Source organism: Sturnus vulgaris, chromosome Z, assembly GCF_052056855.1.
Source record: "Sturnus vulgaris isolate bStuVul1 chromosome Z, bStuVul1.hap1, whole genome shotgun sequence".
NCBI lineage: Eukaryota > Metazoa > Chordata > Aves > Passeriformes > Sturnidae > Sturnus > Sturnus vulgaris.
In genome coordinates this window covers 18,104,970-18,118,049 of record NC_142283.1, presented here as the reverse complement: position 1 = coordinate 18,118,049, position 13,080 = coordinate 18,104,970, and the positions used below count along the sequence as shown (strand labels likewise).

General features: G+C 42.3%; 1 protein-coding gene across 2 annotated transcripts in view; it reads right to left on the bottom strand.

The window, feature by feature from the left end:
• SVEP1 (sushi, von Willebrand factor type A, EGF and pentraxin domain containing 1) overlaps positions 1-13,080 on the bottom strand; it is a 119,703-nt gene that overhangs the window by 19,700 nt on the left and 86,923 nt on the right. For both annotated transcript variants that reach the window (XM_014884085.2, XM_088157354.1), the window contains exons 36-42: positions 12,437-12,604; positions 9,855-10,527; positions 5,741-8,520; positions 4,322-4,547; positions 3,086-3,241; positions 1,183-1,246; positions 312-485 (exon numbers count right to left, since the gene is read on the bottom strand). In XM_014884085.2, the coding sequence (XP_014739571.2) occupies positions 312-485; positions 1,183-1,246; positions 3,086-3,241; positions 4,322-4,547; positions 5,741-8,520; positions 9,855-10,527; positions 12,437-12,604 (4,241 nt within the window). The remainder of the gene's footprint in view (positions 1-311; positions 486-1,182; positions 1,247-3,085; positions 3,242-4,321; positions 4,548-5,740; positions 8,521-9,854; positions 10,528-12,436; positions 12,605-13,080) is intronic.

The following is a 13,080-nucleotide window of genomic DNA, read 5'->3' as shown; positions in this document are numbered from 1 at the left end:
ATGGAAGGGATGAACATGATATCCAAGGCTCTGCATACCATAATTCAAGGCAAGTCAGATACAGCAGGCCACATTCCTACCCTACTGACCTCACCATGACTCTTTCTTTGTTTATGCCATTTCAATGTGCCAAAAGGAGATTGCTTCAGATCAGAGAAGTACTGCCAATGAGAACTTCTCTGCTGGCTTTTCCTCTGGCTCCTCCTGTTACAGTCCCTCTGCTGGAGGGAAAGGCAGGGAGGAATCAAGACAAAACACTTTCCCCCTGCCCTAGCTTTCCTGGACATCACATTGCTTTGCTTGCTACTTACGCACACATGTAGGGACGGAAGGGCTCCACTTTTTGTCAACGTGGCAAATCCTTCTGCTTGGCCCCTGTAGCTCAAAGCCAGGGTCACAGCTGTAAAAAACTTCACTGCCAAACAGGAACTCCTCTCCCTGAACAGATCCATTTTCTATCATGTCTGGGGGTCCACATGATATTCCTGTAATGTAAGCAATACTTTCCAATCAAACAAAATGTATATGGTGCGTCCTGTTCACAGGACCTCCACAGGTTTTACTCTGAGAAATAGGAAAGAACACAGCAGTTGTCTGGTCATTGACAGGAATTTGCTCCTGTAGCAGAGCAGAATCATACTTGATTCTTCCACTTCGTGCTAAAGGCAAAAAAATCTATTGTGACTGTGCTGGCAGGAAGTCTCAGGAAACTTTGCCTCTTCCAGCAACACCTGAAGGCCATGTAAGCATTATCCACATAAGTTATGTAGAAACTCCTATTTCAGAACTGCCATCACTAACATCTGAGAAGCGAAGTACCTTTGAGAATATCCACAGAGTTACATTTGAGGATGACTGTGACTCCTGGCAACTAATGTGTTCAGAGGTCCTCAGTAACCTGAGAACTCAAGTTCTTCAAGTGACTTCAAGTGTCAGAACTATTTAAACCTGGAAGCTCTCTGCAGAGGAGCAAGGCAGAAAGGTTCAGGGATTCCCTTCACACTACTACCTGCACACACCAGCAATTCTGCCCTTCCAGGTTCTGCCTACCAGTGGTACTTACCAAAAATGTTTAGGTAAATGCAGACAGTATGATTTATAAAGAAAAATGAGCATTAGTGATTTCTGTTGTGTGATACCACGCTTGGCCAACATTAAGTGATAGGCTCAGGTAGAACGTACTTCTGCACACTGGCACAGTGCCACTCCAAAGCTTGTCTTCTTGGCAAGTCCGTTCTGCATCACCCTGTGAAACAATAGAAAATGTTCAAAGAATAACTTTGATTTAGTTAACTCTTTTCTCTCATCAGCTTTAGTATCCAGCAAGGTGAGGAGGATTTTTCTCCATGTGCCACCCATGCAAAGAGAAAACGAAGTACTACAGCCCAAGTCTACTAGCAGAGTTTATGGTAGAACTTTCTGCAAAATGATGGGGGTTCTTTATAAACCAAAGGTTTTTGGGGCCAGTTGGTTAGTTCTCTTGTCGTTATATCTCTGGAGTATCACTTTTTTTGTCAGTTTTATAATTCTTCTTCCTAGGAATGTGTTGTAATGACAAATTTTCTCCTTTCGGGACTCACTCACAGGAAATTCAACTAGAAATTTTTTCAACAAAAGTACAAGCTTGTGTTTGATAGACATGATATGCTGATTTAACAAGATCCCAAGCACTCATTCTTTGTATTTGCCTACAAATTACATTATTTCTTTCTTACATACAAGTTTTATAGACAGTCTAATAGCCCAGGATTTAATTCTTATTTTATTCTGAGACATGGAGAACAATATATGTTTGTCCCTTGCTGTAATGTACTTTCATTGCAAAGCAGACCCATCAGTAAAGGGCAGCTGTTCGACATGTTGTTGTGTGGCATCATGCCCAATGGACTTTGCTTTCCAAAGGAGAAAAGCAGGACTTGTCATCTATAGCGGGGACACAGTTTGACACTAGGTGGCGAAATTGGATTATGAAGGTTGTAAGAACTTATTACTGTATAACAATACTGGTTTATTACTTCCTAAAATTATTTGGAACAGCAACTCTGTCTTTTTGTCTAAATACCAACACCTTCATCCCCAGTGATATTGCATATTTGACAACATAAAAAATTAAAAGGCATTGTTATCTAAGTATTCTCCAAACTCTTATTTTTATCTTGACTGAGTGAATTAACTTCTGACTGGGTGATTTTACATGCATGAAGTTCTTAACTAATTACTGTTGTTACAACAGTACAAAGGAAGTGCAATCCTGCACTCTGCTTGGCACTCAGAACCAGCACTGAGAGCCAGACTCTGTCCTGGAGACACCTCACCACCTCATGTCTCACTCTGTCATTACCTGGGGGCAGTGTAGATTACCTGTTCCTCAGCAACCTACTATCATTTCTGAATTCACTGCAGCTTTTGAAAACACCTCTGAGGCAGCCCTGAACTTGCTAGCCTGAATCCTGATACTGGGAAAGCAATGAGCTCAGGTGGGGACAGAAGCTGTAATAAAAACAATGGACAGGAAAGAATTTTGATTCCTGCTTCACCAGGGAATAAAGCTTCCAATGAACAAAACGAAATACCTTTGATCTATCACTTTAATACCATCTAGCAATGCCATAGAACTGAGGGCAGTGGAGTTTATGAGGGACTTTAAGTCTGGAAGGCACAATTCTTGGTGCACAGACACAATGCTTGGGACACTATGAAAAGGAATCAAAAAACCTGCAATCTAACTCTGGCTACAGAACCAGGTCAAGGGAGTAGTACATGAGAAATCAACTCTTCCATGACTTATCATCACAAGCATGTGTAATGTGTATTTGCAGAGGACTTCAGTTAGGAAAACACAAATACTGCAAGATACCTACTGTACATATACCTGTGAAAGCGATTCTTATATTTGCTTCAACTATACCCTTATGCCATTCAAAGACTGCCTCAAACAAACCATGAACTCTCTACAGACAATAACAAAACCAGCAGACATCCAGCTTCTATGGCATCAATGTGATTGAGACAGTCCACAGCAATCACACAGGAACTGAAAATGACAACCTAAAGTTTAGAGTGTTGGAGATTTGAGCTTGCTTACTTGTAATTCATAGCCAGAGTCACATTTATAAATAGACACATCTTTGTAATTGTATTTAGTGCCAACCACAAATCCATGTTCTGGAGACTCTGGAGTTCCACAGGACACAGGACTGCAGATGTCATCAGAAAATGGTGGCACCCAAACACCATTTTCCTGAAAAATAAATGTAATTAGAAATGTAAAAGTACTGCTTTATATGTGCAATTCGTATCTAATTGAAAAAGAAAAATCATAGTAGAAGCATCCAGTTGCTGTGGGTGTACAGATATAATATTATGTGTTCAATCCTTTATAAAACTTGGTAATTTAAGTAACAATTTTAAGATGCTTACATAGACTGGAGTTTATCTTTGGCAGGAACACTTAGCTTAAGACTTAAAAGACAGAAGGAATAGAACATAAAATGGGGAAAAGAAGCTTGGAAAAGCAAGTTCTCTGGTACAAGGTCACCTAATCGCTCAGGGACCACATCAGAAGAATGAAAACTCCATCTGCCTGATTTCATGTTTTGTATTTCTCTTCTGGTTGAATATCTAACACCATGACTAAGTGCTTCAGCAGCCTTCTCTGACTCACTAAGGCAAGTCTGATACCTGAAGAAACACTTGTCAAAGACAGCTACTTCTACAGATATTTGAAACAGCAAAATGAAGGGAAAACATTTCGTAAGGAAGACATACTCTGCAAACCCCACACACGCTCAGCTTTTCTCATATGAGCATACCTAGTGACTTTAAAAGTCTATTTACAATCATAAGATGAAGTTGTCCACAAGCTAATGTGACAGGAGGTTACCAGTGGAATTGATGAAGATATTTGGTCTTTAACAGAGGATTCAAGTTTCTACAGGTGTACAGTGGATTAAAATGTCTACTGCCTGTTATTCTGGAGAAAAAGCTCTGCATGCAATCCTCAAAATACATTAGAAATCTTAGATATATTTTTTAAAATCTCAGGCATGATTTAATGCCTGGCACATGATAAAATGAATGCTTTTCTAAAGGAAGCCTCCTCAGCTTTTGATGGAAAAAGAAGTAAAAAAAATTCTAGTTCTCAAAGTCTATACATAGAAAACAAATAACTTCTTATTGGGAAACAACTAAACATACTATATTTTGCAGAATATACTTTGAATTTTTAATTGTGTCCAGTTAAGGCCCAAAAGCTAAGGAAGGTGTGAGGTCCTGAATTCAAGAAGGCCAGCAGAATAAAACAGTGCTAATAAAACTGTACCTTGCATGTAGATGTGCTTTCTCCCACCAGAGTGTAGCCTTCTACACATGACAAAGTGATGCTTGTGTTCACAGTGAAGTTGCTCCCAAGTGCAATTACATTAGTGGTATTTCCTGGAAGGGGACACTTTCTGGGGCAACAGGAAATACTTTGGGGGGACCACTGTCCATCTTCTTGGCAAGTGCATACATCCACTTCTGTCGCCATTGTGTAGCCTTCCAGACATCTGTAACACAGCATGAAGACCTGACCACAGAGACACAGCTAGGAATGAACTAACCCACAAATTAAAAAGTCAGTACAGTAATTTTGCAGCATTAGTTGTTAATAAGTACATCTTGAAATTTCCCTATTATTTCAACATAAGCCTGTAAGAAGTATGTCTGGACTGAATTCATTCTGTTGCAAGAGCTGAAGACTTCAGACTTAATTTACAGTTGTTTCATTCTGCTGCAGCATCACAATAGAAATGAGCTGGTGGCTTCAGTACTCAGAGGGTACTGGAAGTTTTAGTGCAGTTCCTAAACTGCCATGTCTTTTCTAGGAGGGCCTTTGGTGAGGTCAATAGAGTGTGTGAGCACCAAATAATTCTAAAAATGATCTGACTTTCTTCCAAGAACAAACCAAGCCTTAGCCTGACCACATACTATTTGCTTAGATGTTTAAGGCTGACTCAATGGTGCTTCACCAAGAACAATTCAACTGGCTTGCAGTAGTGGGTTTACTTGTAGAACAGCAGCAAAAGTACTCTCTTCACCTTGTTAAAATTGCATGGGAATGACTGACACTGTTCAATTCACCCACCTGCTGTCTATGTCTCAGCTCTGTCCCATACCACTATTTGCTTTTACTGTGAAAAATACATTTCCCCTTTGGCCACAGCTTTCTTCACCTTGGAGAAAGGGATCTGCAGTGTATAAACTTCAGGAAATCAGCAAAAGAACCTCAGTTTCTCATATCTGAAAATGGAGTAACTGGCTCCAGTGCTCCAGACAGCACAGTGCTGCAGTGCAGAAAATGGGACAAGAGGGATATCAGCCCTTTTGTATTACAAGAGCCACCTGACACAGAAGGAAAGCATAAATGCAATGTCAAGATGAGAGAAGCTATAGACCCTGCTGCCTGTTGCTGTCACCTGCTAACAAAACCTACATGTTGAAACTAGTGCTTCAGAGGAGGAGAATAAGAAAGCAAATGGAATTGGGAAATTAATATCAGTGGAGGTTTCAGCCCAACATGCTGAAATGTCTTTCTGGAGTTTTCATGAGTGATCCAAATAGTATTTTATAAAGTGCACGGCAATGTGGGCTTTGTCAATCTGAGTATGCAGAAACTTGCACTAACTGAGTGTACATAAACCTTCCATCTTCATTCCTTCAGGGACTTTTAATGAAAACAGAATAGCAGCACCATCCTTACCTGTACTGGACCTTACTTCCATAGGTGTAAGTGCTCCCAAGAACCTCTGCATTTGGGATAGATGGCGGTGGGCCACAGCTTAAGAGCTCACAGCTCGGGTATGGCTTCTTCCACACACCAGTCTCCACACAAGTCAGTTCTGGACCGCCCTTCATGACAAAACCTGTCAAGCAGGTATAGATGATTGTGTTCTCATCTTCAGAGCTGCTCCCATTGATAAATGTGTTGGGGATGATGGGTGGAGCACCACAGGAAATCTGTCCACAGCGAGGAAACCCAGAACTCCATTTGCCAGCTGCCTCACAGGTAACTTCAGAAGGCCCCAGCAGTTTGAAGCCCTCCAGGCATTGAAACTGGACACTTATCCCACAGCTGAAATCTGTGCCAAGAACGACTCCATTTTGAATCTGTGGTGTAGGACACAGACAGGGTAGGCAAGACGGAAGGGTTCCACTCCAGGAGCCGTTGGACAGGCATTGCCGTAAGGGGTTGCCACGCAGCTCATAACCAGGGAAACATATATAGTGGACAAATTCCCCATAAGTAAAGGCTGAGCCATTCAGAAAGCCATGGGAGATATCTTCAGGGGGTCCACAAATGACTGGTTCACAGTGTGGTGCTTCTGAGTCCCAGGTACCATCACTCTGACAGGTAAGTATAGATGGTCCTTGCAGGCTATAGCCATCATGGCAGTGATAATACACTTCTTTATTAAAGCTGAAATCCGAGCCAGTAGTGCTCCCATTGGGAAGAGGCAGCGGTGCAGGGCAGGTTACAGCTTTGCAAACTGGAGTGATTCCACTCCAGCTTCCATTTGCAAGGCAGACTCTGCTCCTGTCCCCATCTAACAGGTAACCTTCGTTGCAGCTATACTCTGTATGTTTCTGGAATGTGTAGTCCTCTCCAGTTATATGACCATTCTCCAAAACTGGTGGTGGGCTGCAGGAAACAGGAATGCAGATTGGTTCACTGCCATCCCATTTCTGGCTCTCTTGGCATCTCCTCTCTGTGGGGCCGTTTAACTGGTAACCAGGATCACATTCATAGTAGACAACACTCCCATATGTGTAGTTTTCCCCTCTTATCTTCCCGTTCAAAAGCTGGGTAGGTGAACTGCACGCTACTGCTTTGCAGCAAGGAGCAGTGTGACTCCACTGCCGACTTGGCAAACACAGCCGTGTGTCAGAGCCAACCAGTGTGAATCCTGGCCTGCAGGAGTACCGCACCACACTGCCCAGCGTGTTCTCTGTGACGTGCAGAAACCCGTTCTCTGGGGCGGATGGTAAGGCACACTCTATTGAAACACAAGCAGGGGCAGTGCCGTTCCAAGCTCCATCTTCTTGGCAAGCTAGAACAGGGTTTCCCAGCAGCTCGTAGCCAGAGTAACATGTGTATAAAATTATAGTTCCAAACAAGAAAGTGGTGAGCTGCATTGCACTGTCCTCCTTCAAGGAACTTTTGGAGTCTTTCATGTTGTCAGCCAGCAATATATGTGAAAGGGAGGGATTCTCTGTAACACCTCCCTGGTCAGGACGTCTTTCCCCATGTCTCAATTGCATGTACTCCCCGAAGTCAATGTGAGGAGGCAGGCCACAGTCTGTTGGAAGGCAGGTTGGTGTGGAGCTAGACCACCCCAGTTCTTCACAGGTCTGCATGGCAAGGCCTGACAGCTGGAAGCCTGGCAGACAGCTGTAAATGACCATTGCCCCATAGCTATAATCTGCACCTTCCACAAAACCATTCTCAATGGGTTGAGGGGGCTGGCAATTTATGGCCTTGCAAGAGGGAACCTCTGTACTCCACTCCCCTGTTTCTAGGCATCTCAATGTTTCCTCCCCTTGGAGCTGGAAACCTTTGTCACAGAAATACCTGACTGACTGCCCATAATGGAAACTTGTGAATGAGTATTTGCCATTGAGGATCTTCTTAGGCCTTGGGCATTGAATAGGTTTGCAAATGGGCCTTCCCCCAAGCCACTGTCCATCTTCTCCACAGAGGACAGTTGTGTTCCCGAGCAGTTCAAAACCCGGTTTACAGGTGTAGAGGGCTGTGCTAAGGAAGGTGAGGCCCTGCACATCAACTATGCCGTTCTGAATTTCTTCTGGTTGAGGACACTCCACCGGAATACATTCTGGCAAAGGCAAGCTCCATGAACCATCCGCCTGGCATCTGATGGCAGACTCACCCTTCATCAAAAACCCATCCACGCAGATGTATTTCACAGTGCTGCCAAAATGAAGAGATGAAGTCAAAGGGTCCCCAAAGGGGATATAGGGAGGTGCAGAGCACTGTACAACCTTGCAGAAGGGAAAGGAATCATTCCACTGCTGGGAGGGCAAGCATTTCAGTACAGAGGAGCCATGCAAAACATAACCCTCCTTGCAGGAGAACTGTACAATACCAACTTGGTAAGACACTTCTCTCAAGACCAGCTGATTTTCTGCCAGGGGTGGTTCTGGACATTTTGTTGGCACACATTTAGGGCTCTGCTTTTTGCTCCACTTCCCAGACTTTTGACACGTCCATAAAACATCTCCTATTAGTTCATAGCCTTCATCACAGAAGAACTCAACTTTGGAGCCCATATCAAAAGTTTCTCCCTTGGAGTAGCCATGCTGGATGGATGGTGGTTTTCCACAGCTGAGGGGTGCACAGTAAGGAGGTGATTCACTGTACCACTGCCGATTTGCTTGACAGATAAACATTGGGCTCCCGACCATCTGGTAACCAGAGTCACACTGATAAGTTGCCTGATTTTCAAAGAACTGTCCAGTGATGTCCTGGAAAACAGTTAAGACGGAGACATGTCTGAAATGAAGATGCATGATTCGGGCAATAAGAGACTGATTTAATTTCTTGAGTTCTCCTGGTCTAGCTTCTAGCTGTCTCAAAAGGAATGAAGGCAAGTAACTGGTACGAAATATCTTGCCTCAAATGATGCATTCTGAGACCACTTCTAAAAGAAAACAGAAAATTCAAGGCTTGAAAGGTAAAAGCTAGAAAATAATTCCTCTGCTTTCTCCCTTCCTGACCCATGAGACCAAAATAGATGTGGAAAGGAAGATGGAAAAGAAAAGGATCAGGGGAAGCTGCCATCAAATGCCTATAGTTGTCATGATTCTTTAGCTTCTATGTGTATCTAAGGTTGGAGCCCTCAAATATACTACTGCTTGGAGATGTTTATAAATGTCACATATGTAGCTGCACGGTGCTGAGCAGGCAGCTGAGGAGAACCTCAAAGTGTGGGCTTTGACTGAGGTATTAAAAATTTTCTCCAGCTGTAAGGAATACATGAAAGAGTGTTTCTACCTAAGGAAGACAAAACAGAGTGATATGCATTAATTAGAAGATGCATCTATGTGGGAGTCTGAACAGAAATTGTTGCTATTACTGCTGGAAACTCATGTACTAACTGGAATGTCAACCTCCACCCTCCAAATCTAGCAAATGCAGATTCCCTGGTATCTGGCATCATGGTATCTTAAATCCCTGGATTTAAGGAAGGAAGAGGGATGTTCAGAAGATAAATGCTTTAAAAATTCAATGTTAAATCTTTATAATAGTGTTTTTGATCTTCCTTACCACAATATTATTCTTGTGCACCAAAGCAAAACACATTGTTGCAACTTAATTTGATAAGGAAAGGGAAGTTCTGACTTCGGAAAAGAAATGTGCTTGCATCAAAAGAAGAAAAATTATCCCAAGGTGATTTATCTATTGTACATCAGATTTTTTTCATAGCAGTGAACAGTGCAAGGCTTGTGAACTGGCATCAGTACTTCAAACATCTCCAGAAGGCACTTGAAAGCTACCCAAGAACCAAACAAATGAAGAATAAGACATTAAGGAAATCAATTGAATGTCATATGGTGTCTTGAGTCTCCTAACTGATAACCCACTTTATGATAGGAAATCCCATGGACGTATTCATGCTTTTCAGGTATGATTCTGATGCAAATCCACCTGCTCATTCTATCCTTATTCTATCCAATCATGTACTTCCTCAATTTTAACAGAAGAGCAAAACAGAAGAAATAAAACCCCAACAGCAACAGTTGTGAAGATATATTCAGTTTGCCATGGAACCAGGCAGATGAGAAAACTCATTCTGTACCTTAATAAAGCCATTCTCAAGCTGTGGTGGTTCTCCACAGGACACTGGGTGGCATGTGGGCAAGCTGCCACTCCAGTTGCCAGTGGCCTCACAGGTCCGCTTCTTCTCTCCCTTGATGTAGAACCCCTTGTTGCAGCTGTAAGCCACCACTGCTCCAAAGCTGTAGTTGGATCCACTGGCATAGCCATTGCTAATGTCGGGAGGCTCTCCACAGCGAACGGGGATGCACTGGATGCTCAGAGGAGAAGGATTCCACTGGCCCCCTCGAAGGCATTCGATCTTGGCTGAAGTGTTCAGAACAAAGCCTTCCATGCACTTGAAGCTCACGACAGAGCCAGCTGCAAACTTGGCTTTACTAATGGACTCCAGGATGCTGTATGAGACGGTGGATGGCTTTTCACAGAAATCAGCTATGCAGTGGGGCATATCCCTGCCCTCTGGAGGCACCCACATCCCTTCTGCATTGCAAAGGAGCTGAGAGTTATCAGCCAGGCTGTAACCATCCAAGCAGAAGTAATAAGCTATATCACCAAAGAGGCGGTGGCCACTCTCTGGTGATGCATTTTCCACATGGGGTGGTTCATCACAGGATACTGCCAGGCACTGCTGGTGGCTCACATTCCACTTGCCGCTGGCTAAGCACTCTATGGTTTCAGGGCCAACTAATGTGTAACTGTGGATAAGGAAACCACATAGGAAGTAAAAAAGACAAGCATTGTCAAACTCTACCTAAGGTTTCCTGAAGCCCTTGCAGTATGAGCTTGTTTTCTAGAACCCCAGAGGAACAGGATCCATTAAAGAAGCTACGATCAACTTCAAAAGGAAAATCTTAAAGCCTACATGTCCATGAGTGAGGTATCACAATGGTGGATATCCAAGCACACCTTGTGCATATTGCCTCTCTCTCATCTGTCTATCCAATTACCATTTCTGAGCTTTTATTTTGGCTCAAACTACTACAAAAAACCTAGTATCATGGTGGGATGGTCCATGCAATTCTCAAGGAAACGATCCCACTCAGAAACTATTTCTGTTTAGCAAAACTGGTTGGAAAAAAAAGAGATGAAAAGCCCAGAAAGGACTTTTGGGTTTCTGTATTAGCCCTATCAATCTATTTTCACACTTGCAAGCAAAGTGAAAGCTCTTAGTGAGCTACCCAGAGATGCTCTTAGCAATAATGAATATAGCAATTTTAAAAGAACTTCTTCATAAAAACTCAGTGTTAGAAAATATTGGAAAGCCAAAAAAAAGTTAATGCTGACTGGAAAAAATCCAACGAAATAGTTTACAATAAAATTCTACCACATGAATACTGTTAGTGTAGCTGTAGTTTTCCAGTCTGTCTCTGGGGTGCAGGGACAGGCATTAATCTGTGCTGCTCATCATCCCACTTAAATCCCTGCTGCTTAAATATGTAGCAGACAATTGTGTACTCACAGTGCCTTTGACTGTTTTCTTCATTTTTTTTCCCTGTGGTGTGCTCTCACAATAAGCAAAGAAACAATAACTAGAGCAAAGTTCCCAGTGACTTTCCAGCTGCAGTCTGTTCACATTTTGAAGCAACACCTGTAAAACTGTTTTATCTTGTTTGCAGGATTTGTTTTCAAGGCCTCGTGATTGGAACCCAGAAAAAGCGCCAATTATGTGTCAATGTTTGATATGATCCACTGTCACAGACAGACAGCTATGACAGTCTTTAAATGTTGCTATCCTAACCCATTTGAAATGTTTGCACAGGAAAGAGAAACAGCTTTTAAAATCATAATATAGTCTAAAAAACATAATAAGGATGCTTTGCTTCAATTATGTTTCAAATAACATTGCAAAGCCAATATATAAGAAAAATGCTGGCTTGTCAATTTACCTTTTTACACCAAGATAAAGCATAAAATCTCCGTCACTTCGGATCTAAACTGGCAAAAACTCTGCCTACCCGCTCGCCTTTTAGACGGAACAATTCCAAGATATTTTATGGAACTGCTTACAGGCTGTAAAGATTACAATGTGCAAAGGTTCTTGCAGAATCAGAGTCCACTATTATACGTTCATGCTTGATATCATCAAAACTGAGCCTCTTCTTTAATGAAATAGGGTCTGAAAATTTCTCTACACAGAGTAGATAAAAATAAACTTAAAATAATGTACCTCTATAAACAAATAGTCTTAATTTTAATTTTAAGAAAATAGAATTTAGAACACCACAACAGACAGTTGTTAAACTGCACCAAAAGTATTCTTACACCCTGATGGAGACATAAAGGATTTGCTGTGATCAGAAACTTCAGTTTAACACAGAAGTACTGGTTCTATAGTAATTCCAAGGAAAAGAGTTTCCTATTGAATTGTGCTATCATTCCCCCTGATTCCTCTCTATTCTTCTCTTCCTGAGTGTATTCAGTTCCCCTGAAACTACTTTAAGAAATGTCTGCGTCTCATATAACCTGACAGCCCACAAACAAATCTCCACTGCATTTAACTTCCAAAAAGTTAAGACAGAAAGTGTGCAGTTATAAAGGACTGGTTGAACAGTGCACCAGTTTTACTCAACCCGAATATTAATCCAGTAGTTCTAAGCTACATACCCTTCCTTACACGTGTAAGAGACGGTGTTTCCAAAAGTAAAGTTATCCCCATTGATGACTGCATCTTTGATGGCAGGAGGGGATCCACAAGACACGATGTTGCAAGCTGGTGGTGTGCTGTTCCAGCTCCCTGAAGATGCACAGACAAGTACAGAAGGCCCCTGAAGGCTGAGACACAAAGACCATTATTAAAGCTGCCATTTCTTTCCCGGTGAGGGACTCAGGGTGAAAGAGGTGCTTTGCTTTCTGGCCTCAGTGACACTAAGAAGTCTTTCTCACTGACTTCAGTAGAGGCCAGAATCTCATCCTTTGTTCATGGAAAAACACAGATGCTATCAGAAAAAGCTGGTCTTCATATCACTTTGAAGAGCAAGCTGGTGGATTTTCTGTGGAGTCTCAATGCTCTGTGTAGATACACATAATTTCTGCTGTAGCTTTGCCCATCTTTGAGCACAAAAGAAATAAATATTTGTTTAAGCTTAACATTTTACTTGTATGCTATCAACAGCATGTCAGTCTTGAGACTCACAACTAGGCCTCTGCCTGAGGCCTGATCGACTCAAGGACTAAAACACTATCTTCACCCAGGACACTGAAGGAAATGCTCCATTTCAAGTTTGTTCACAAAAAGGCATTCAGTTCCT